General features: G+C 35.6%; 2 protein-coding genes across 2 annotated transcripts; one reads left to right on the forward strand and one right to left on the reverse strand.

The window, feature by feature from the left end:
* The first annotated feature begins 111 nt into the window (after positions 1-111).
* Positions 112-6,994, forward strand: LOC137400354 (uncharacterized). Its single transcript, XM_068086686.1, has 3 exons — positions 112-176; positions 5,220-5,509; positions 6,295-6,994. Exons 2-3 carry the CDS (start codon positions 5,240-5,242, stop codon positions 6,595-6,597), a joined length of 573 nt encoding a protein of 190 aa, XP_067942787.1. The 5' UTR covers positions 112-176; positions 5,220-5,239; the 3' UTR covers positions 6,598-6,994.
* Positions 964-24,897, reverse strand: LOC137388764 (glutamate receptor-interacting protein 1-like). The gene is made up of 18 exons (XM_068075216.1): positions 24,893-24,897; positions 24,469-24,614; positions 23,743-23,905; positions 22,657-22,802; positions 21,131-21,278; positions 20,579-20,778; positions 18,802-18,957; positions 17,889-18,060; positions 16,977-17,116; positions 16,457-16,604; positions 15,485-15,624; positions 12,255-12,396; positions 11,345-11,481; positions 7,155-7,189; positions 5,019-5,106; positions 4,614-4,786; positions 4,284-4,463; positions 964-1,385 (listed from the first exon to the last, which is right to left on the reverse strand). Exons 1-18 carry the CDS (start codon positions 24,895-24,897, stop codon positions 1,206-1,208), a joined length of 2,499 nt encoding a protein of 832 aa, XP_067931317.1. The 3' UTR covers positions 964-1,205.
* Between the last annotated feature and the right edge of the window lie 1,346 nt (positions 24,898-26,243).

A 26,243-nucleotide genomic window follows, 5' to 3' on the forward strand; every position in this document is an offset into this window, starting at 1 on the left:
TATTAAAATTTTAAAAAAAATTAAGTTTTACTAAAACAAGTTTTCTGAGTTGAGAGGGTTTTTTTATTTTTCGACCGATTCAACGTTGAATGCGGATTAAAAGCGATATGCGCGAAGCACGCGACATTCTTACATTCAACTTCCAAGAGCAGAAGTAAACAAAGCAGATTATCGTGGTAAGAACTAAAGAAGAAGCCCGTTTACTTGAAACACATTGCTTTGTCGGTATATCAGCTAAATATCATCGGCTTATTGCCATCCAAGTAATAAGCACAAATGTCTTGGCTGTGCATAACTTTTTTTAATATTTGTGCGTGTCAAATATATTATATCCTATTAATTATTTTAATTTTACATTCGGGCACTTCATTGGCTATCATGCATAGTTATTAAAAGTTTCATGTTCAGCTGTTCGTCTGAATTTATTTTGTTAGCATAAAAAGCGTCAACATATAGTCGTCAAACCGTATAGTTTGTCTTTCAATGTCGCAGCTTACTCCTTTTTACGAAGTAATTACGCGGGCTGGTCTATTTGAAATTGATGAATACCGATAAATTTACTGTGGTTATATATAGTTAAATATCACTTTAGCATCGTTATTGTCACTAAACGATGAGTACTTGAATTTAATTGTTATCATCCTCAAAGCATTGTGGCCCACTACAAACTCAGGCCTTCATGAAATCAGCTCATGACTTACACTTCAACCTGATAGACTCCTACAATTACTCATATTTTCGTTAGTCTTCGCTGACTATTATAGTTGTAAATATTTTAGATCTAAAAAGTAGTATCCAAATTGTATTATCATCACTTTTTGATTCATTTGTGAATTGAATCTGCTCATCTGTGATTAATGCAAACAAACTCGCACAGAATCAACCATGCAATACATTTCAGTTAATAGGGCTTCCCATTGTTGATAATTAGCAAACTAGGTGCTATGTCTCAGGAAATATTTTTTTAGATATTTCATGTTTTGTCGTATTCCAAATAAAAAATATAACATAGGTAAAAATTTATCTTTATCAGAACCCTTTATAAACATTACTCACAGGTTGCAATGTCAAATAAAATGCTAAATAACATAAAACAATAAAAAGTAACATTTTAAAACATTTTAGCATAATTTACATCAGTTTTCATCGCAGCTAAACACAAGCATCAGTTATTGCAAAGTATATTAGTACATTGGTGAGCAACCCTATTGAGCATATGAAATGTTGTCAGCAGATGAGCTTTGGCTTGAGACAGCAGAGCCAGAGTTTATTGAACAAGAATCCGATCGGCTTCTCTTAACCACTAGTGTTAGTGTTGTACCAGCCACCTCAATTATGGGTACGATATCATTACAGTTGTGACTCCTGACATCCACGTCATTCACCTAAACATGCCAAATGGACTGCAAGATATAAATATGTGAGTTGAGTTCAGCTCACACTACGATGTTCTTAATATCCTTTCAAATCTTTACATCTTGATGCAGCCACCTTGAGCCGCACGCATTCAACTTAAATCACAAAGCCTTTTCATTGCTTATAATATTGAATAGCCAGCGTGTGTCTTTCGTGAAAAGAATCACATGATGGCTAATTCAAGCTATTTGGCATTCTGCCATCAGGGGTAATCCGGTTGCTTGCTATCTCCGGTTGTGTGGTACACGTAGTATTCAAGGAACCGTATAATAAAGAATGTTCACTCTGGCATTAGTTGCTTAGCTTCAGATTAACAGCAACCACCCATCCAATATTTGCACACAGTGTATGTTTTGGTGCAACTCATTCACACTCAATTTGCGTTACATATTAATACTTGACATGTGCCTATCCACCCAGTAAATTAGCTTTTCCTTCCTGTACCCTTTAGATCAAATCTTTCATCCTGCTGTATATCATTTAATAAAACTTTCAAACCAATTTGACTATGATGCATCATTTGATTTAGTTGATACCGGTCACTTGAGCATTCTGCCACCACAATGGATAGTTCAGATAGTATAAATAAAGCTTATATGGAATGGTTTAGAGACATATTAACTCAGTGTACAAACTAGTGCTGGGCACAAGCAATAAAACCCGTCGAACTCACAGGTTTATTTTCTCTCCAGTCTCGGGTAATAGAAATTTTGACCATTTCGATCTTGCGAGTTCGGATTTCGACTTGCAAGTTCGGGTTTTGGTACACGAATCCGTAGAGTGAACAAAAACTCGGTCTATTGCGCTCTAAGCACTGTTTGAAAACCCGTCTGTTATATGCTGCAAGCACGAATATTGGTCGATAGAGAACAGTAAAAAATAATAAATAAATTGAATCAACAAACCCAATACCCGAAAAACCCGTTGGCCAAGAAGTACTCATGCTAAGCACTACCAGCTATCCGATACTCAAAAAACTCGAACGGAAGGGGCAGTCTAAACTCGTTGGCCAAAAAGTACTCGTGCCCGGCACTAGTATAAAATACTCAGTCATTATAAAATTAGTAAACCCTTATATTACAGATATTACCATAGAAATAATACAAAAAGCCTAAGCCGTCATCAGTGCTGTGAAACACTTATCTGGAAATAAGCAACTAACGTGTAATATTGATTACAGAGCTACATTTTCTTTTGGATAGTGCAAATAACAGTCATAATTGATGTCAAATTGCTGCTACAGTAGGCCCTTAGGTTATGACTTTTTATACAATTGTTTTCGCCGTACGAAGTAGCACAAAATGTTTTTCCGCCCTCTCCATATGAAATACTTGTCGCCATGCGACATCAACAAAGATTCCTCCTGAAATTCGAATTTGGCAGTCAGTGTGCTCAGTATGTCGGAATAACAAATATGCTGATATGCTATTCGCCGAAATCCCTCCCGCAATGCATAAAAGAGATACGATGTTCAATCTCTCTCAGTTCAGCATTATTAGTTATAGTAAAAACAAAACCGGAAACGGATACGTGATAAAATTTTAGCCGATGACAACGTTGAAGTTTAGATAAATAGTTCAAAATACTAAAATTAAAAGCTAAAATTTGGCTCTAAGTATGTGCCTAGTAGGCTAAATTTATTTAAGTTAAATTCAATGTTTATTTTATACGTCTATCTAGAAGGTAAGAGCTCTTTACAGTTCGTACTGCACATAGTACATTGTAATGTTACATGTTATGGCAAATCTTTGCAAATTTATGCAAATCAACAAGGCTGAATACAATCACATGATCCAAAAAGCTTGGGATAATGTAAAGATATGTAAATATCTTGCGCGTATGTAAATATTTTAATAGATCTACCTTAGCTTTTCCATAATCCCACTTAGGTCCCAGCAATGATGGAACAGATCACATATAATCATTGTAACAATTAAGACCTATACTTGTAAACTTTAATTGTTTGATTAGCTGGAAATTTTGCCTATTCAGCAAGCCAAGTGACATAGCAGCAAAATTGGCTGTCCCTCAACTATCTTCAAAGGCAGCCAGCCATTGATGCTATGGCTTTAGTAAAGCAAAACAATTTGCACTAGTAACTAATGTCCAACTAATATAACAGTTCTCAAAATCCTGATTATGCTGGCTGGTCTGAGCTAGCTTACATCAAACTAGTTGGCAAACAATCAAGGCAGCATTACAAGTAACCACTTACAATCTTTTACACCTTGTGAGGAATAGTTACAATCCATGTTGTATCACTACATTTCTGAACATTTTGTTAGTGAGCATATTTTAAGTGGATCAGCTGTATTATTTGTCAATGAACTGTGTAAAGATATGTGTCTATAAAAGGCACCATTTTCGTTTTAGGTAATCCAGAAATATAAAATAGGCTTTTTTAATTTACCATGATATAAGCTTATATGAACTTTTGCGCGGACAACCAAATGTAGAATGCATAGTCGGTATACTTGAACACGACGTTCGAACAAACACCTATCTGTGAAAAGCAAATAAAATCAAAATTATAGCATAAATTTACTTCCAAAAAATTGTAATGACATTCATGAATTTGAGCAATGTTTGTTGTGAAGAAGATTCACAAGGTATTGTTGCTGTACAAGTTATGCGTAATTCCAACACAAACTCATAACAAATGACAATGAATAGGCAATACAGAGTAGCACTATTTTGTAGTTTGCATTACGCTGAATGGCTCCTAAAAAAAGCAATACGCTAAAATGCTGATGACTGCACAGTTCCATAGTTTAGCAGTCAAACATGGCTAGGTTATTAAACAAAAAAACTTTCACAGATCCTCAGCTGAAAACCAACTTTTACAACCATTAAATCTTGCATATTACCTGTAGAAGCCTATCATACTTCCTCAGGCCTCCCTTTTCAGCTGGACTGTTCACTCCAACAGCTTTTATATAGCAACCTTCATGACCCCCACGCATTATGTTGCTCAGCCCAAAACCGAAGGTTTCGTGCAAGTCGCGATGGATATGTATAGTGAGGGGGAAGACACTGGTTGAAAGCTCCTAAAGCAATGATTATACAGTGATAAGATACAACTAAATTACATTGATTATGTTATCAACTGTCCACATGGTTTTTATGATACCATATTCATTTTAAACTCATATTTATTCATAGATAATTTTGACTGAAAACCTTTCTGCAAGTCGTACCGGTGTTTTGGGTATGTGAATTTTAAGCTTGTGGCTATGCGGTGATGAGGTGGATGATCTTTGTTGTTTATTTGAATGAGCAGTCAAATCAGAAGGGCTGTTCTTTTCCATTTGCCCCAAGTTCTCTAACTCACTTATCATCTTGTTCCATGATCTTCCATCATTGCTCTTTCCTGTTTCAAATGAAGCATTCACAGTTACTATACCAATAGATAAAACTAATCTGTTGACAATTTTTCAGATTTATGTACTGATACAGCCAAAGATGAATAAATAATAATTATCAGGCTCATATTTTCTCATCTAGTTAGTATTATTATTCTGATAAGCTCAGCGGTAAAGTATCTCATTTCAGTATTTCATTCAACTATTATATAACAAATTTGCGAAAGGCTTTCTTGTTACCTTGCTTTTGAATTAAGGGTGATATTTGTTGGCTGTCCCATGAATCGACAGCGCTGTCCTTACTCTGGCCCGAATGTTGGTCTTGAACCTATTAAATACAACATAATACATGTATAGTAGAGCCTACCATACCTTTTTGAATAAGCATGGCTTAACCTCTGCATTGTGCAAATCTTTAAAAATGTTTGCATTTTTCTGTAGATGGAAGGCAAAATGTAAAAATGATGGCTAGGCGCTCAGCTCCATCGGTGCTGCAGCATGCAAATGACTCTGCCAAACTCACACCAGAAACTCCAAGGTCTGTTCGATGTCGACTCTGTAAACAACCACCTGTCGAGCCGACTCATCTTAATTGCAAGCACACTTTCTGCTATCAGTGTCTCTATGCCTATGTAGAGCGAGGTCGATACATGAACAGTCTGGACTTTCCTTGTCCACACTGCAGAAAATTAAGTGCACCTCCTTGGGGCACGTGGCACCTCAGTCACAAGGTCAGTACAGCCACAGTTTTTCACAATTTTTTATGCGCCAAGTGAGCTAAGATTTCACAGTGTAAGAAAGTCCGGCTAGAGAAGACAGACAAGTAAATACTGCAATCTTATACGTAAACACTTTAATCTGAATTAAAATTTATTTTTGAAATTTAAATCATATTTGGTTCCTTAAAAACACACTCACCAAGCTTGTTTATGCTTATGTCACATTTATGCTCGTTCATGATAGACAGACTCTGTTATTACAGTAATTGAATCGAAGTTAACAATTGGTAGCTGCAATTGTTGGTGTGATGTTCAGTAGTCCAAGTGCAGTAATTGAGATCTTGTACAGATTACTAAGCCTCATGTTCGGAAAAAGGTCCAAAACCCAAAATAAGGGAAGTTGGGACTTGTTTATGATCATAAAATTCTACTGTTTAATAATCTCTATCCATCACCACAGGTACAATTTTTCAATTGTATGTGTACCTTCTGACATACTTCACCAACAATTATGTATTTGCTTCAATGAAATATGTTCAATGAATGCCAAAGACGATAATTGAAATCTTTATCCAAAGTTTTTATTATAAACTGTGGTTTTTCTTGCAGTGGCTAATTTTGGACAATTTTATGCTAAACACAACAGCTTTATTTTCCACTGTCTCACATGTTTACTACACAGAATATATTTGGGAAGGTGCATGGTCTCGTATCGCAATTGTGATTTATTTGTATACTTTAAGGTCTTCAATTTTATAAAATGTAGCTCATTTTATCAAAACAATATCATACTGTAGGTAACTGATCGGTCACACGATGAACTCTATCAGACCTGGAGGTACGAAGCCATGTGTGACAACTGCGCGTGTGATGGACTCTATGCGACGGCAGGCAGACACTGCAGTCAATGTAATATACACCTGTGTGATACGTGTGCTTTTGCCCATTCCGTGATGCCAGACACTCGCAATCATGGCATCACCACACAAGTTAGCAAAATAGGCAGCGTGAGTAAGGTTATTGGAGAAAACGAAGATGTTAGTACGGGTAAATATATGGGTGGCAATGAGTATATTTCTTTGAGGAGAGACTGGATGTAAGATGACTGTTTTGAAAGACATAGAATTAGTTACTAGATGTAGTCTATTATATCTTCAGTATTGTAATACTATCCAGTTTATTATATGTAAATACTACAGACATTAGATACATAAAATTTTGAATTTAATATAACGGCAGGTCATTCGTGTTGTTTTTACTTTTATACGGGCAATGCCTTACCAGTAATATCTTACCAGTAATATCTTACCAGTAATATTTTTCATGTTATTCAACCTGAAGTTGTAAATATTTCTGCTTTGTATTAAAGCTTATGTATCTGTATTTTCGTATTACAACTATATGGTATGTATGTTTACGTATCCATGTGGTTAACACGCTGTTGTTGCTGTGGCTGTAAGCTAACTCATAAATACAGTTGCTATGTATTACCATGCAGTAACACATCTTTCAGCTTCAAATCTAATATTTCACTCAATCAGCACGCGTGTGAAACAAAACTGTCAACTCAATACTGCACGGATAAGAAATTAACTGCCATGAGAGCTTACATAGAAACACACCGTGTCATGCACTTACAGTAACTGTAGATACATACCCTGGGATTGGCATTCAAACTTGAGCCTGATTTGTCTAAAACATAGAAGTTCAGAAAAGTAACTAAATCTGTTGAATTATCCGCTATACTGACAGACCAAACCTTCACAATAATGCATACTATGGATATTATTAATATTAGGTAAATCTTCATCAAATAATTTGGGGAACCATCATAATTCATTGTCAAGAACAAACATGAGTGTGATGACACTGGAAGACGAGATATGTGACGTATTAGACATCAAAATCGTTATCGACAGATCAATTTTGAAAAACTTATTTTCGGCCGACTAAAATAGTTTCAAAAAATCTAATGAACTCTCGTTTAATTTGAAAACAATTGTATGATTGCGACAACGAATCGGAATCGAAGCAGATCACATGCCATTCAATTTGCTCTCGCAGAATAACCTAGTGTCTAGGCTAAATAATAAGCTAGCCAAATCCGACTACAGCTATCATCACCTACATGTATGCATAATGGTGAGGGAAATTGCCATCCAATGACAGTAACTACAAACTTAACAGTAACAACATATTGTTTTGTCATCCATGCAGTAACACTGCGGACTGACTGGTTCTATTAACAAAGATTTCTACCACAGAGTTACGAATTGATCGAAAGATGACATCTTAAATATCTCGATATACTGTGTTTATACAAAACTATCTGATTACAGTAAACATAGGTAATAAATTGCAAATATAATTCACAATAATCATGTGATGCATGAAGAAAGCTTCTGATGGAACCGTAATAAGTTCAGTGAACCACATTATTAGCCAATTGGTAACCATAGTGTAACAAAATGAATAATAGGATGTGTTTTTGCATTGCACAATTACCCATTATGCTATGGAGAAGTTAATCAGCCTGTTAATTTCATCCAACTTACTGGTGTGTAGGTTCCTTAATAGAATGACCACGGAAGATTGAGTTTTTGACCTTGCGAATCTTGCACATTAAACCAAGCGTATACAAAAAACTTAAATAAGAAAACAGGATACAAGTGTTCAGTGATACAAGTGATACCCGACAGTATAATAAATGCTTTCATGTGAAAATATCTTATTAGCCCAACCATAGAAGTTGTTGCATTTGACAAGATTTATTTCTTTGCTGCTTTATTTTGTACAAGTGTTATTCATATTATTATTATATATTTATTATTATTCATATTCATTTGGTTGTTTTATTAGTACAAGTGTCAGCCGTGTCAATTTTTGCTGTAGTCTGTCATAGATCCTTCACAACATTGTTTATTTGTAAATTTTGACATCTAAAGTTTCATTACTGTGTCATGGTACAAGTTGTCCCACTACTTTTGATCGTTGAAACTAAACAGCAACACCAATTTTACCAAATTAAGAGATACTTCCCCTAGTTTCCACATCACATTTTTATGGATTAAAAAACAGCAAAAAGTAACCAAATAACAGAATCGGCATCACTCAGCGGGAAGCAATAAATGTTCGTCTAGAGTAAATTAGATGGCCAACTTCAGAATTGAAATAGCTAGCTTATATTTCAAGATGTAACCCCAACTTTATTTTGGACATTATAACACGAACATTCAAATTTACAAACAAGATTCTCCATTTTCTGATCTTTACCAATAATATTTATATTAAAACGCATATACAGCAAGGCAGTAAATATTTAAAACTGTCTATGTTATAAAGTATTGTGACAACAACAGTAGAATCATGACTGTTTTGACAACCATTAGAGGCCTGATTTAGTAGACGCACTGCCCATTCCAATTCCATTTGTGGGGGTGGCACACAAGTAGACACAGAATCCTGAATAGAATCTGAATCCTGACACAGAATCCAGCCACACTTAACGAATTATTCGTTCAATCTGACCGAATCCACGAATTTCACAGAATTCACAGATTTATTCTGCCGAATATCATAGATTCGTCTGAGCTGTGCATGCATACCGAATTCGTTAACGAAACGCTTTTAATTGGCTAACCAATTTTTTTTAGCGAGCACGGTTCTAGTAGCTTTGACAAGTGGTATAGTCCAAGACACGTACGACGACCCACAATAAAAGTATGACCGCGATATGACTTGATACATACGATGCAACGGCCTATATGCGCCTATATGTTCTCTCTCGTTGGTTCACCATGGCAGGAACTTCTCATCGTGTATCCAAAATTTTCTTTTAGATGTTTTAGAAGCTATGAATTATTTCTTTTTCAATAATAATAATTTCTTTTTATGCAGCAAAAGCTCCGTCGCAAAAACAGTCGCTATCTCTAGCGCATATAGGCAGTTGCATCGTATGTATCAAGTTATATCGCGGTGATACTTTTATTGTGTGTCGTCGTACGTGTCTTGGACTATATCACTTGTCAAAGCTACTAGAATCGTGCTCGCTAAAAAACTTGGTTAGCCAATTAAACGCGTTTCGGTAACGAATTCGGTGTGCATGCACAGCTCAGACGAATCTATGATATTCGGCAGAATAAATCTGTGAATTCTGTGAAATTCGTGAATTCGGTCAGATTGAACGAATAGTTCGTTACGTGTGGCCGGACCTTTATAAGATGAAATTTTGTAGGTTCTGCTATACAATTTTAATCTGCTTCTAATTTGTAATTCTATAATAACCAATCAAACAGGACCAGATTACTGTCCGTTTTTTATCGAATCGTTTACTGTGTGCTATCTTTCTTACCTGATAAACCAAAGCTTGAGGTGACAACAGCATAATTGTATCCGATACAATATTTATATTCACACCCTTTGTTGAAAGGACACCAAAAACTCTTCCAGATATTTGGAAAACACCAACAACACACTAGGCCATAAAACAAATGTAAGTTCAACTTAATATTCTTCTAATTTTTATCTGCATCACAATTATGTCACAACCATAAGTCAGCATAGCGCAACATCGGCTGCTGGCAATACCCATGATTTAAGAGCATGCGCCCTTCAAACTTCATCCCTTCCTAGAGATCTGTCTCATTTGTGTAATCAAGTCTAAACCTGCTTAAGTACAATTCTCTACTCAGGAGTTTGTGTATCAACTATATCTCGTCATTGTTAATAGAGAACCTCTTTAGTTACATGACAAGTGAATAAAGAGTTACAGCAGCAAGGTCATAACCTTCATAAAAAGCTGACGCATTTCACTTTACTTCTGGGCACAGAAGTTCCGTTTTCACTAGATGCTGGTGAGTTTAACAAAGTGCAACAACCCATTTCTCATTATTAATTGGATCAAATCTTTTATCAACATAATTTTCAGACATTTTAGCTAGTGTGTCAACAAAATTGTTTTTATCGTTCTTCAACTGAATTAGAAGCAAGAAACACCAAATACGCTGCTACCCACTGATGCTCAATAGTTGTGAACAGTCTTGGAAACCAAAGGTAACTATTTTGATCAGTCAGCATAAAAAGTCTGAATTGTAGAGGTCAACAGCCAGCAGGAGAAACACAACATTTCAAGTAGTATTCAACAGAATAGCTGACTTGCCTATTACAAAATGCAGTATTTTGAGAACCACTAAAAAAAGAATGGACAATCTTTTTTAGAAAGGAAGTAGCATCTACGACCTTCTTGTGCACTCACACCGATAATAAGCTATAACAAGTGTCTCATAAACCAACCTTCTCCTTTACTCATTGGTTGGCAATGATACTCGAGCATTGAGTTATTAATGTCGTCAGGAATATACAACTCCTAAAGATCACCCAAGAGACGGCAGTGATGGATATTACACATGTATTTTATGGATTGAATATGCTGTAGGAGAAAAGCTAGCCACACTTCATATTATTTCAAAGGCCAGAAGGTGTTATATTTGAGAGCATTCCATTTTGCTGTTAGGCTCTGATGCCTAAAATGTGTCAAGCTATTTGTGATACAAACAGATTTCTTTGTCCAGCACTGCGGGTTGAAAAAAGGAAGGATACTGGAAGGTTTTGCTGCTAGTTAACGATGAAGGTAACGATGAAGGTAACGATGAAGGTAACGATGAAGGTAACGATGAAGGTAACGATGAAGGTAACGATGAAGGTAACGATGAAGGTAACGATGAAGGTAACGATGAAGGTAACGATGAAGGTAACGATCAAGGTAACGATCAAGGTAACGATCAAGGTAACGATCAAGGTAACGATCAAGGTAACGATCAAGGTAACGATCAAGGTAGTCACACACACCTTTATCTCTCGAGACTGTCAGAGAGATGAGATCTCCTCCATACTGCAGTTGCTTTATGGCAAAGGAAACAGTTTGGTCTTTGAGTGGCTTCCCATTTATGGATATGATACGGTCACCAACGTGAAGTGCCCCAACCCTGTGAGACAAATAGTATTTGTGGCTATATATGTGGAAATGATATCTTTTCATGATGTGGGAACTGAGCAAAGAAGTTACTAAGATTAAACATAAAACACCGTGAGCTTGAAGATTTCCGCAGAAGGCAATCACCTTATGCGCATTTGCAAACAGGCTTAACAAGCTGTGAGTAAATTGGAAGGTACACCTGTTTTATAAAGCTCTTTGCGAGAATATGACACTTACGTGTAAAAAGATGCACCAAGTGTTATACTACGCATTAGTAAAGCTGCAGACGGGGGTCATTACATTATTTTCAAGTTTAAATAAAATATTTGTTTGGATGAGGAAAAACTTTTAATAAACTCTATCCTGCTTGGGTTTTGGTTTGCAATTATTCTAATTTGGAATTTTAACGTTTGGTGTAAAAGTCAAACAATGATAACACTGTGCAAATAGAACTGAAGTCGTTCAGAAAAACTTATAAAAAGAAGCAGATGACTTCTCTTCCTTATGGTATAATTTTTAAGTGAAATGAAATACTTTTTATAGGATATCATCTGCCAACAGAGTCATAGCCTAATTTTAGACTTTTCTGATAAATTTGAGATCACTGACAAATTCTGGTTAATCAGCACCGTGTCATTGTGTATGCATTTACAAGGGAAACTGCGAGCAAGAAAACAACAGTTAATCTATTTTATGTTCGTCCCATGAAAATAAAGGTGTTTATGTATGTACATAGTTTGTACATGTACAGCATCAAAGGATTTGGTTGTATATCCAACTGACCGATCAACCATACCACCAGGCAGAATTTCAGAAATAGTTATTGGGTGGTTGGGCTGTTCCCTCCCTGAGATGGTTAAACCAATCGAGTTGTTCTGCTTAGGAATCTCCACAGTGAATACTAGAGTAGCATCTAAAGAGACTTCTGCAAAAATCCCATACAGCAATTCTAAACAATGTGATTAAAGCTCAATTATAGGTATTTATTAGCAACTCTATTTCAGCTCAATTGTGTGTCACACAATTTGTTACATGAATTATCATTGAACTGTTCATAGAACAGCTGGGCTCCAGTGGCTCCAGTTTTCCCTGAATGGTTATCAGAGCACATGCTACAAATATTTTTATGTACATGTATTTGGAGGTCGAGACTGTGCAAAAGCAATCTTCAATCAACAAATGATTACAGCAACTATTAATATATTTCAACTTAATATATTTTTTAGTTATTAATTTTTTATTAATGATTATATTTCAACTTAATATATTTTGCAACAGGAATTATGATTTGTGAATTTAGCTTTCAATTCTTTTGATAATTCATAAGCTTAACAACTCAAAGTAATTTTAGCGCTGTTAACAATTAATAAATACTAATAATAACAAACAATAAAACAGAAATTTGTGTTCAGACGCAAAGGTCTAGCGATTTTTAAAATCCAAAATACAAAACTAATTATAAAAAAATTGTAGCAATAAAGTTGGATCTATAGCTAAAACTTTGAGTTATTAAAACATACCAAATTAATTGATAATTAATTAATTTGGTATGTTAAAGTCGGATAACTCAAATTCGTGATTTGCGACTTAACCATGGTTTCTGTGATCGCGACCCAATTTCTACAATAGCCTTAATTCTACAATACATATAATTCTTATAGCGTAATGATGAATCAAATTTTGGAGAAGACATTGGCAACAACTGACTAGTGTACGCACAGCTTGAAGGCTATACAGAGAAAGCTATTTTTCAGAAAAGGTTTGCCAAGAAACAACAGGTACTGGCAGACATTCGACAGCTGATTGTCTTAAATCTTTGATTAATAGTCTAGCTCAAGCTTCTTGAAAAAGGTTTAAACAGTTGAACAAATGTGAATGGTGGCCATAGCTACTACAGTGTGTTTACAACAGGAGCACAGCACAGTCCCGTCAGTGTGGCCAACACTCAAGTTTACCAGCTGTTGTCGCTCCACCATACCAGCAGACATGATATAAACAAATCACTTATAACCATTAAACTCTGTATAAAATATAAAGGCTGCCGCATGTATATTCCAAGTTTTGTCACATCATCTAGTTTAAAGCCTGTTTCCTATTACAGTCAATATTTAAGTGATTACAGACTGAATCAGCTCACTGCAGGTATTGCTGCAGGTATTGCTGCAGGCATACGCAAGCAGTCATAGTTGACTCATGTCACACAAAGGAACCCATCGTATCCATATAACCTTGTTATAATACTAAACAGCCAAGAATAACGAAATTAAACATGTTTGTGTTTGCAGAAAAACTGTTTGCAGGAAATCGTGCCTTCACTTGGAACCGAAAGTCATTGTTGCTTTGAAAACTGAATGTTTTAGTAGAGCAAACTTGCACAAAACGCAGCCACTGGCATCCACTCAGGTAATACCATAAATATTCACACCTTCCATAACATATATTGCAGCAGTGAACACAAATATATCATAGTTATTCACACCTGCCATAATATATATTGCAGCAGTTATCACAAATATACCATAGTTATTCACACCTGTCATAACATATGTTGCAGCAGTTAACACAAATATATCATAGTTATTCACACCTAACATAACATATGTTGCAGCAGTTAACACAAATATATCATAGTTATTCACACCTGCCATAACATACATGTATGTTGCAGCAGTTAACACAAATATATCATAGTTATTCACACCTGCCATAACATATGTTGCAGCAGTTAACACAAATATATCATGGTTATTCACACCTGCCATAATATATATTGCAGCAGTTAATACAAATATATCATAGTTATTCACACCTGCTATAAAATATGTTGCAGCAGTTAACATAAGAATCGTTTACAATAAAATTAAAGTCACATCACTTAAGTAAATAATTGAATACTAAAACATCGAAAGACTTCAAGTCAGAGGTTTACCAAGAACTGCATGAATTAAGAATAGCAAGCAAGAACTGAACCAGAACAAAAGTAATAACAAAAAGCGTAAACCGTTACAAACCGTTACAAATCGTTACAAACAGTTACAGGTAAGAAAAGGTTTACCGACAATTAGAAATAAATCAAGCTAAGATAAGCTTGATTATACAGATAATTTTTCATAATACAGCCAACTCAGTAAATTTTAACATATTTTAAGGTGTCTCATGTATGCGCCCTCTAGCATACTTTTATAAATAAAATGAATCTGAAATAAGAATAGGATACCGGGTTGAAAGGTAAATCTAGTTTAGCGGTTGTCTTCTCTTTGTGTTGATAATAGCAGCCGTGGCGTCCTAATAGGTGCAATTTGGCTATACCAGATGCATACCAGTATATACTATGCTAACGATAAGTACATTTAACACGCTTCAAATAAAATACAACATATAATGGTAATAAAATGTCATGAGACGTGTTTGAGCCATTTATAATTTTTTTTGACAAATTTTCGCTACATATCTGTTTGTTTTGCTGTCATTCTCATTCTGTGATGATGCACTGTCGCTATTTGGATGCACAGCACCCGCACCCGTGTGTCATAGAAAATGCCTCAGCAACCAATGACCTCTCACTCATACATCAAACATTCGGTGTCATCTATAGTTATTTTCCTAGAGACAAAAAATAATTAGAATGTTATATGGGAATATAACGTCAATGAGCATTTGAAATGTTCCATATGTGTGATATACATATAACTCATTGGGTATTCAACTGATGGGGAATTTGACTGTAGTAACTTTCCAGCATCTTTAGCGATGTAATTGTCATGAAACTTAGTGGCTTAATTCATGACTTGTCACAGCAGCCGCCCTCAATTTCCCTGTAAAGGTCAAATTGTCATCAAGATCCTGGTACTACCTCAGAAACCGCTTGGTGGCTGGACAAATTACCTGACCTATAACCCATAACCTATAACCCATAGGAAGTGTCGGCAAAAGTGTTGCAGGTTTAATGATATCAAATAGTCTGAAACCAGTTAATAAAACTATTTGCTTGGCAACTGGAAAAATAGATATACCTTTAGAGGCCTTTCTTAGCTTGAGTTTAACAACATCATCTGTGTTCTGCAGGATCTGACACGCATCCTCAACCTGGATGGAGCTCAGACTAATGTTATCAATGCTTAGCAACTCATCACCGCTGTGCACTGCTCCAGACCTAACCATAATAACAATGACACAAACTGGTGCTGGTAGGATTGTAGTAATGGTACAAATGACAAACTATTCACCGAATGCTTGAACTAATTGGTGCTTAGAATATCGACAAAAACGACTAGTTACATAAGCTCAGCACACCATGATAAAATACAACACAATTGCTGCATTCTTTGAAATAATGGTTAAAAAAACAGAAAGCAACTCGTAATTTTTTTTAAACTAAAGTTAAAGGTTGACTTGCAACAAAATTCACATTACAGTTATTTGGTATCAAAAGATTCACCATGTCTTACTCTGCTGTGTTGTAGGTGCAAAATATGTGGGGATGTGATTACAAGCTCTTAAAAGCTCAAAAACACCAAGTTAATCGCAGCCATGACAAAAACGCCGTAGATTGGAATTCCTTTCCAAAATGGTTCAAATGTGACGTAGTTGAACACAATGGCTTCTGTTTACACTTTCAAGCAACCTCATTCCTCTTTTTCGTTTTTAAGTTATTTTCGTTTTTGAGCTTTTAAGAGCTTGTAATCACATTTCCACATAGTTTGCACCTACAACACAGCAGAATAAGACATGGTGAATGTTTTGATACCAAATAACGGTAATGTGAATTTTGTTGCAAGTCAACCTTTAAATAAAAAAAGTTTTTTGTGCAAAGACTTTTATTACCCGGGCACCGCTAGGCATTCATCTCGTATATGTATATAAAATACTGCAATGAATTTGACAAGATAAAACTCATTGATTCTAGACTTCCCAGAAAATCTCTTCACTTCACAGTAAGATACAGATGTATTCTTGAAAGAAACAGACTGTATGCAGAAACATACCTGTATGCAGGACTGCCTTTTTTCACCTCTGATACAAATATCAAACCTTGCCTCTCAGACGAATCACTGCCAGAGAGGCTGATACCCAAAGTTCCTCCTCGTTTAAGGAGCTTAACTTGATATGTGGAATTACCAGGCAGATTGTCATCTAGAAAGAATAACAAACCCATTTTTAAAATTTACGCAAACAAAAAACACAATTTATGAATGTGAGTGAAATGCATGGACTTGCCACTGACATTAAAATGCTAATTTACTGTAAGTTACAGAAAACTTTTACCTGAGACATTAGACCTAGTTTTCAATTAACCAGGGTGCTGCAACAAATTTCATTTTTAAAATTTCCCAACTACTTCATAGACATAAAATCAACGGTGAAGGGAAGGGGGAACAATTGAAGGGATCGTCTTTAACACCAATAAAAGATGAGCAAATGATTCTCATCACCAAACATAAACTAAAGCAACAGGGACAGGAAAGACTCAGACATACAAATGAGATAACTTGAAACAATAATCACCTGCTACATCAAAGGAGATAACCAAATCACATCGACCTTTGCTCCTGTCAAGTAAGTGCTTGCACTCATCTAGGGTGTAGCCAATCAACTCTCCTCCGTTGATAGCCACAACTCTATCACCCTCTTGGATAACTCCACATCTTAATAATAATAATACACAATAACAACTCGGTTTATGTTAGATTACAGGATGTTATCTACATAGATTACAGGATATTATCTACATAGATTACAGGATATTATCTACATGGATTACAGGATATTATCTACATGGATTACAGGATATTATCTACATGGATTACAGTATATTATCTACATAGATCATAGGATATTATATACATAAATTACTGGATATTATCTACATAGATTACAGAATATTATCTACATAGATTATAGGATATTAATCACATAGATTATAGGATATTAATCACATATATTATAGGATATTAATCACATATATTATAGGATATTAATCACATAGATTATAGGATATTAATCACATATATTATAGGATATTAATCACGTAGATTATAGGATATTAATCACATAGATTATAGGATATTAATCACGTAGATTATAGGATATTAATCACATAGATTATAGGATATTAATCACGTAGATTATAAGATACGATCTACGGATACTTGAGCATATTATTTAAAACAAAAATAAGCCATACCTATGATATGGTAAATTTTCATTTAGTAGAAATAGAATAGACCAACAGCTTAAGTGAATAATTCCTGAATATTGTAATGAAGAATATTCCTGAATATCTAAATTAAGAGCACAAGAAACTCACAAGGTGGCAATGCTACCCTAAATCGTCGTCACACCCGTCATGAGATAGCATATCAGATTTTGCAACATACACATCAAACATGCTGTAAAAATCTTTTCAACTATGATTACCTTTCCGCACTCCCGTTGGCGACTAGATTGCCTATAAAAGGTGGTGAGTCAAGAAAGTCACCAGGAGCAACACTGCTGTGCAACACAATGCCAAGACCAATATGATTGGAAAACAACGAAACAGCCATTGTCTCCTCATGACACAATATGCTCTGGCCTCCCCCGGAGCCACCTAAAAATAGCATATGACAAATGTATGACAAAAAAAACAACTGTAGAAATATTTATTAATTAACTGTTAAACGAGGCATGACAGCAGTGACACGCTTGCGGAAAATGTTTCAGGGTATACAATTTTGCTTTGATTAAGAGTAATGCCCTCATGAAAAAAAGTTATAATCATCCATCACACTTGGGCACCAAGAGTAACACAGGTCAATAACAAATTATAAGCCCGACAACTCCAGAAGGTTACTAGCTGAGACTGGTGAGCAAATGATTTTATCCATTCTTCAATAATGTTTCTCTGCAATGATGTGTTATGTAAACGCAACTCTCTATCTTCCGAAGGGCAGGAATTATACTAATAGCAGAAGAGATTTGATGGTTGCCAAAGTAAACTGCATAGAGAAAGCAAAACTCAAAATGCTGTCGTTTCATTTGAAACATACAGGCTACTTGTCATCGGCTAGTTGGTGATCTTTATAAAACTGCACTTGTGTAAAATCAACCTATAAGCAAATCGCGTAGATATAAGTTTGCATATGAATGAAGGGGAATAGCACGGATTGCGCAACACTATATGTGCATTTAAAAACCATAACCAAAAAATATATTTTAGTTTAATCGTTACATATAAAAATGCATCAAAGTAACAGTTGAAGTTGTTAATAAATTTTGACATTAAAAATTAGGTAACCTTCTCCCCATAAAATATGTCACATGAAATTTCTAGCCTGAGTTTCATGCTTACCGAAAGAGCGAATTGAGGTACACCTGTGTGAGGGAGCAGTACTGGGCGGACATCGCCTGCGTGACAAAGCGGAGCTAGCCTGCCTGAGAGGAAGTGGATTCTGCTCCTCGCTAAACACACTGTAGAAGCTTGCATTCAGCTGACAAGACAGCGCAGCTGCAAAACAACACAGGAACAAGCTATTGGACACTAGTAGCTATAGTAGCTCATTTCATGCCTTACCATACTTTCTCACCATACCGTATCTTTCACAAACATATCCCGTTTAACCATCTACACATCCTCTATAGATCAAATCAGTTTACCTGTACACCTGTCATCAGTAGAGCATCACACCAACTTCAAGGATTGGCTTTATAATGATAAAAAAAGTTAAAAAAACCATAACTAAGGAAAAAATGAAGGTCTGCAAGAGTAGAGTTGATAACCAATTTGATAAAACCTTGTTAGATGGTTCGGGTAAGTACCTAATGTTAATAGAACCTCTTCAGATGGTTCGGGTAAGTACCTAATGTTGATGAAACTTCAACAAAGATTGGATGGTAGAAAGCCTCAAATAGAGGGAGATAAAGTTGGTTGCAGCACTTGGACAATTGAGGGAGACATGAATGAGGTAAAATGTCAGTGATTATACACCTCACACTCAAAGGTCTATCTATAGCCATGAGTTCATAAATAGTTCCAAAAGCAGTAATTGCCACTGGAAAAATCTCGGCAAAAATTGGGCGAGAAAAATGATATGTGAAAAGTGAAAATGAAAAAAGGTCATAAAAATTTAGAAACATTTTTTATTTTGATTCCCATACACTGTAATCTGTTTACTTGACCTTGAACTGCTATAAAACAAAAATAATAATATTCTAACTGATATGAAATTAAGTTTGTAACCTTGATTCGTGAAGTAGTAATGCTACAAATAAGTCACACAACAAAGAATTCTGCTGTGTGTTTGAAATTTAATGACACACAACAGTTTATACAGCTAAATTATTTTGAAAAGAGATTGCGAAAAAACAGTATTGCGAAAAACAACAAAAATATGAAACTGGCAATAACAGTTAACAATATTTCTCTAAGTCGGTAATCAATCTACGTGTAGGTCACACTGTCCTCACACTAACACAGTAAGTGCGTGGCACGCACTGCTAGCTGCGCAGTCTGCTCATTTTAGTCTGCAACGCTTTAGTCTACCTCCAGAGTGAGTGGCTGTCAACACAGTAAATATTCGGCACTTGGGCCCAAAATCAAAGTTATTTTTAACCAACTCAAAAATTTAGCTTGAATCATGAATTCTCAGTATGTAACAAAAAGCAAGTCTACCATGCTGTGGAAGACTAATATTATTTTGCTTGATAGCAAAAGGAAGAATATCTATGAACTATTCTTTTGCAAACTATCCTAGTAGTTCCAATTTTCACGGTAAATACCTGTTTTCCCCGACGATTCAGGGAATATTGAGCTTTTCCTGGAAAAATTAAAGCCTCGCTTTAATCTGATCAGTGGGTATAGGCTACAGTGGCAACCAAAGTCCTATCAGAAGCTTAGTCGAACCTACACCCATTTGAGTATCTACTTCAGAGCTGCGAGCTGATTAAAAGCCAGCACGCTGAACATTGCGCACAACCAAAAACAGACGAGGAAGAGAATTACAACCATTTATCAAATAAGTGTAAAAATTATAGCTGTGATAAAAATATATAAGAAAGTAGCCAGACAAAAGCGTGTCTTAACGTGGGGCTACATGAAGTTTAACCAGTGGCTAGAATAGATAATTTACCTATGGATGGATTGGCCTGTGGAACCTCAGAGATAGTCGATGGTTGCTCTTTCATGAGGTGTCCGACAGGTAGGATCTCGAGCTGTATCACTTTTGATTCTCCGGTAACAAGAAAATGTTCCACCTCGGCAGCGGACATGTGTCCCAAATCGGTGCCATCAATGGCAAGCAGGTGGTCACCGGCATGCAACGCTCCTGACCTGAAACAAGACAAATAATAGACAAGGGAGTTGAATTGATCAAATACCCAAGAAAGCTTACATAACATGATATAGGACCAACATCTAGCAGTCACTAAATATAAAAAACCACATAATACATTAAGCATATACAAAAACATGCTGTAAAATCATAGAGAGATAAAAACAACATAAAAACATGCAATCATCTACACGTAAAGAAGAATAAAACGTCATAATTTGGTGGACTATCATCAAAGGCAACATATAAACAAAAAAATGCAATACAGCCCCGGGCACAATCGTCGACGACCACTAAATTAAGAGATGAAATTATACACGAAAGTCTAGAGAAGTATGTGAACATCGTTACCTCTCTGCAATGCTGCCGGTGTAGACAGTCTCAATGATATGAACAGATTTGCCCTGAACGATCTGCTGAGAGACAGCAATACCTAGGTGGCTGCCTACACTGCGAGTTATCTCCACCAACAACGGACCTTCAGCATTCTGCACCGACTCTGGTAGAACGAGACAAGCTACTTTAGGTCGTACGACAAATACAAAGCTAACAAATGCATCTGTTTAATGATGAACTTACACAATCTTTTAAAAGATTTTATCAGAAAATGTCAGTATTTCTTTATTATTAGCGACTGTTTTTTATGTTTGAGGTGATCGGACTGACGAGATGTTTCAAGATTACAATCGACAAAACTTGATCACGGTCTATCATCGCAATTGATGACATCGGCTATTGCGTTCACATTGCAGCATTACGCGTTTTTATTCTGTTGGTCTCTTTGCAACAAAAGGCGTCATAATCGCACTTTCCTTTGATCTGAGCGTTTTAACTGTGACCAAGTTGTATTGATTTGAACCTTGAAACATCCTGGCAGTCAGATCACCTGAAACATCTCAAACAATCACAAATGATAGAACAATAGCGATACTTTCTGATAAAATCTACTAAAATTGGGTTCAAGTTCATCTTAAATGTTCCATTAGAGTATATTGGAGTCGTGCCCCCTTTTCGCACCCAGCTCTCGTTACTTGAAGACAATCGTGCGCACCATATTATGGAACGACAAAAGAGAAGCCATTTTTAGTTAAAGGCAAGAGAATGATCGTAGATACCACCCTTAGAGTTCCACACTCTACCTAATTAAACAAATCACACAATGTCACCATCACCTGACGGCCATCTAATTAAAAATGTAAAAAATCCTGGGCACCTACAGGCTTACTGCCGGTTAAACACAAAAACAACAATACCGTATATGAACTATAAGGATGCATCTAGAAATCAGTTATAGCAATCGATTTATGTCACATTAAAATATAATATTTGCTGTTTGGCTGCTATATTTTGTAGAACATCAAAAGCATGAGATGTATCAAATTAACATTAAAATGATTTTAGATTGAAAAATTTACTATTTTAAATCACTTGAAATCATAAAAGCGCATAAAATAGTTCTGTGACAACGCAAATTATTTGGCTGAATATAACCATTAGCATGAGCATATCACCACTCAACCAGCCATATTAGTCTAAACTTGCAACAAATTAAGTACAGCTCTTATGAATTCATATTATAAACGTAAATTAATATATACATATATGCTGTTAGTACTGTACCGATTAAACTATTAGTTTTTTTTTGATGGAATGTAAAATTTTGTATACAAAAAAATAAAAACATCAGGTGTTGGCAACTGGAAGTTTAAAGAGAGTAACTTGACTTCACAAGAGCAATAGAAAGAACAAACCTGGGCTTACAGTGATGAGCTTGTGTAAATTTTATGAACAAGGTAACGCAACTCCTAAACCCCTATATAAATGCAGACATCAAGTAATACTTTTTGTAGAAGCGCAGGAACAGAATGAATGCTCACCCATGACGGCTATGTCATACTCAATTACTATGACAACAACGCAGCTGCTCTCAGAAATGAGCCGTCTGGCTGCCTCTACCGTCGCTGATATGACCGTCACACCATTAATAGTAACAATCCTGTCTCCTGATCTTATTATTCCATCCCTACAGACACACGAAGTGCAGTCTCAGAGCTCCTCTAGCAGCAGCAAATGGCACAAGAAAAGGAATTCATAAACTGGTTTGACTGAAAGGATCAACATTAGAATATAAAAATGTTTTAAAGATGAAAATACTCAAAATTTAGTAGATTTATATCAGAAAGTATCGGTATTTTTCTTTGATTTGTGATTGTTTTTTGATGTTTGAAGTGATATGACTGCCAAGATGTTTTAAGACTAAAATCGATAAAACTTGATCGTGGAAAAAACTCTCAGATCGATAGAAAGTGTGATTATGATATTTATTAATTGCAAAAAACAACCGGATAGAGTCGCCTGACGCTTCAACTTGAACGCAATAGTCGATATCAATAATTGCAATGATAGCAACTAGTGATGTCATTTTTCACTAATTTTTCTTCGGAGCGTTTTAATCGCGATAGAGTTTAATCGATTTTAATCTTGAAACATCATGGCAATCAAATCACCTCAAACATAAAAAACAATTGCAAACGATACAAATATAACAGTACTTTCTGATACGAGAACTTTCTAAAGTTCATCTTTAATATCTTAGCATTCCTAGTTATCATTTCATAAAAAATGATCGAGTCTATCCAATCAACCAATGGCAATAAACCCAAAGATATTCACTACCACTTATTGACACAGTAATTATATGTTATGAGTAGTTGTAAGATGTTGCTAACTCAGAAATTCAAATCCTGAAAGTATTCCAAAATATACTAAAATGCAAACAATTTCAACAACAGCATGAATGCACACTCCAAGATAACCAAAAGCAACAGTTTTGTTAGTTCAACTAAGACTTGTTGTGACAATACCCTGTTTGACATGATGATTTCAAAACAGAAGATCTATATCTCATTATTATAAAAAATATACAATATCTAAACTGTAGCATAGAAAGTGGCAACACTAACCGATCTGCTGCTCCTCCAGCTCTGACGTATGTAACAGTAAGCGGCCTTGACTTGTTGCTAACGGCATGCACACCCCCTCGTATCACTAATCCAATGCTTTCATCATCTTTTGTCAAGGACACACAGGTTTTCTTGCATTTGACAGTAAAGGCACTCTGTGGGGCTGTCAGCACAACATGACAAACAGATAATGGTGCATCAAAAAATATATGTGCATAATTAGTAGCAATACTATACTAATTGTCAAAAATTGCACTATAATAGTTATAAATATTGAGTAAGTTGTGTGCACCTTCTGGAGCATAACTCCAATTTTAAAACAATAGTAACTATTTCTTCTTATCATTGTTTGACATGGAAGGTATAGGATTACGCAAATAGAATTTTTTCAGAAATAAAAAAATATGTACTGTAGTAGAGGATTCTCTAACAAATGAATGTGCAAAATTATCCATCTTTAGCCTATGACGCATTAGCTAGTCACGTTTTCGCCTTTCGGATCATTAATTTTACATTATCAGATTAATTTACAGTTATGCAATATTCAACCACTCAATGCAGATGATAATGGTTTGATCTAAATATGCTTAAAGGGTAATTTATGTACAACATCCATAAAAAATTTCACGCATGGAAGAAAGTTACTCATCGGCTCATACTGACCTCGCAGATTAGCTAAATAAGCAAAGGGTGGTTCGCATAATACCTGACCACACTGACGTTTACCTCGAGGTGGCAGTGCAAACTCCACTTGTATATGAATAAGAGATCCAGTATTTTTTATAAGTGTAACAAGCTCATCGTGTTTAAGTTTCTCAGTGTGTATTCCGTTGATCACCGTGATGTAGTCACCGAGTTGTAGGCAATCACACCTTGGCAACAAAAAAATGACAGTTGTGTAAATATACAGAGTACTTTCTTCAGTTACTATTTAAAATAGTAAAGCCAAATGTAGACAAACAACAAGCTGAAAGAATTGACAAATGCCGACTAATTCATCAATAGGCAGCAGCTCTACCAGCACCTTGAGAAGAGGTCGTGTGGAATTAAATGGGAGGTGAAACTACGTAAATCAGCCAAGCTACAGGAAGCAAACATTACACACTTAGCTCTGTGATGTGACACCCAGTGCCAAGTCATTTTAATTTACCTCATCAGTGTTATTATCATTTGAGACAAGTGGTCTTGTAGAAGTTATTTTATGAGGCAGATTGATCACAAAACAACTTGGCACTGTGGCGAGCTGGCAGCCAGCAAAACATAATGTGGTACTTACCCATTAAATCATGCTGCCAAATACATAAAAATGAATTTGGACATTTTCTATTGGTAACAATAAAATACAAATTGAGTTTGGATACAAAAATTACATGTTCTTTTCAATAACCACATTGCTTAAAGTTCCTCATTTATAAATCGCATTCATTATCCTTATTATTATACAATTTTCAACTCAATATCATACAATTCATGAAATTAAACTTAATATCAATGTAGATATATTTCCCGGTAGGCTATTGTAGCTCTCTACTTACCTTGCAGCTAAACTTCCTTTATGCAGAGTGGTTATATGAGGCTTGCTGTTCTTGTCTATTCCACCTAACAACACCGTCACTGAACAGTTGCATAAATGGTTTTGCTTGCTCAGCCAATAAAGATAATACAGACTCAACGCATTAAATCAATATGAGTCAGTTTACTTGAATTTAAATCAACTTCTATTGACTCAGAACTGTACCAGCAAATATGATCCCTAAAACATCTTCATCTGTTCGCCTCCTTAAAGTTACAGAGTCTGTACCTGCGATGCAGTCAGGAATGCCAGTCTTGAATGGTCCATCTGCAGCTTGTGCTTTCGAGTTCGCTAAATTGTTAAAAATGTATAATCATTGAACTAGCAAACCTGGTTGTAAATACATATTCTTATGAAGTTAATGTCAAAAGAGAGAAGGTCAGCTACTGCGAAAAACCTGTAATATGACTTCTGTTTGCCTAAGGTTTTTAATAAAGAATAGGACGTAAATGGAATAGAATATATGTTAGTAAGCTGAAACATTAGGCAATATTACTCCAAATGAGAGCAAATATAAAAACAAAACTACAAGAAGCTACTAAAGTATCAACATACTCGATTTGCAAATCATTGCAAAATTAGTAGCAAAATTTACGACTTTTCGATACATATAAACAGCGAGCTGATACACTGATTATTAGCCACATATCTGCTAACATATAATTTCGTAAACAATTGTACCTTTATCTTTTGTATTACGTTTAAAGCAACCGACAGGCATGGTTTCTCAGTCGAGGTACACGCAAAATAATTTAGCATATAAGCGCAGAAGTGGTTCGTTTGTTGAGAAAAGGTCAGTGCACTCTATAACCATAATCGCGTTCACGCCAAGTACAGTAGCGCTACCGAATCAAAATCGAAAATATTTGCATGGGTCAGCCTTCGACTCAGAATAATAGATTTAACAACCATAAAGTTGAGTGTTGTG

The sequence above is a fragment of the Watersipora subatra genome, chromosome 1 (assembly GCF_963576615.1).
Source record: "Watersipora subatra chromosome 1, tzWatSuba1.1, whole genome shotgun sequence".
NCBI classification, from domain to species: Eukaryota; Metazoa; Bryozoa; class Gymnolaemata; order Cheilostomatida; family Watersiporidae; genus Watersipora; species Watersipora subatra.

Bases quoted from the DNA above. Each gene is read 5' to 3' on its own strand.
- LOC137400354 (XM_068086686.1), top strand. From the start codon at position 5,240: ATGATGGCTAGGCGCTCAGCTCCATCGGTGCTGCAGCATGCAAATGAC. The intron at 5,510-6,294 runs GTCAGTACAGCC...ATCATACTGTAG, and splicing joins CGTGGCACCTCAGTCACAAG to GTAACTGATCGGTCACACGA.
- LOC137388764 (XM_068075216.1), bottom strand. The intron at 23,906-24,468 runs GTAAACGTCAGT...TTGTGCTGACAG, and splicing joins GTTTGCACTGCCACCTCGAG to CCCCACAGAGTGCCTTTACT. The intron at 15,625-16,456 runs GTATGTTTCTGC...TATTATGGTTAG, and splicing joins AAAGGCAGTCCTGCATACAG to GTCTGGAGCAGTGCACAGCG.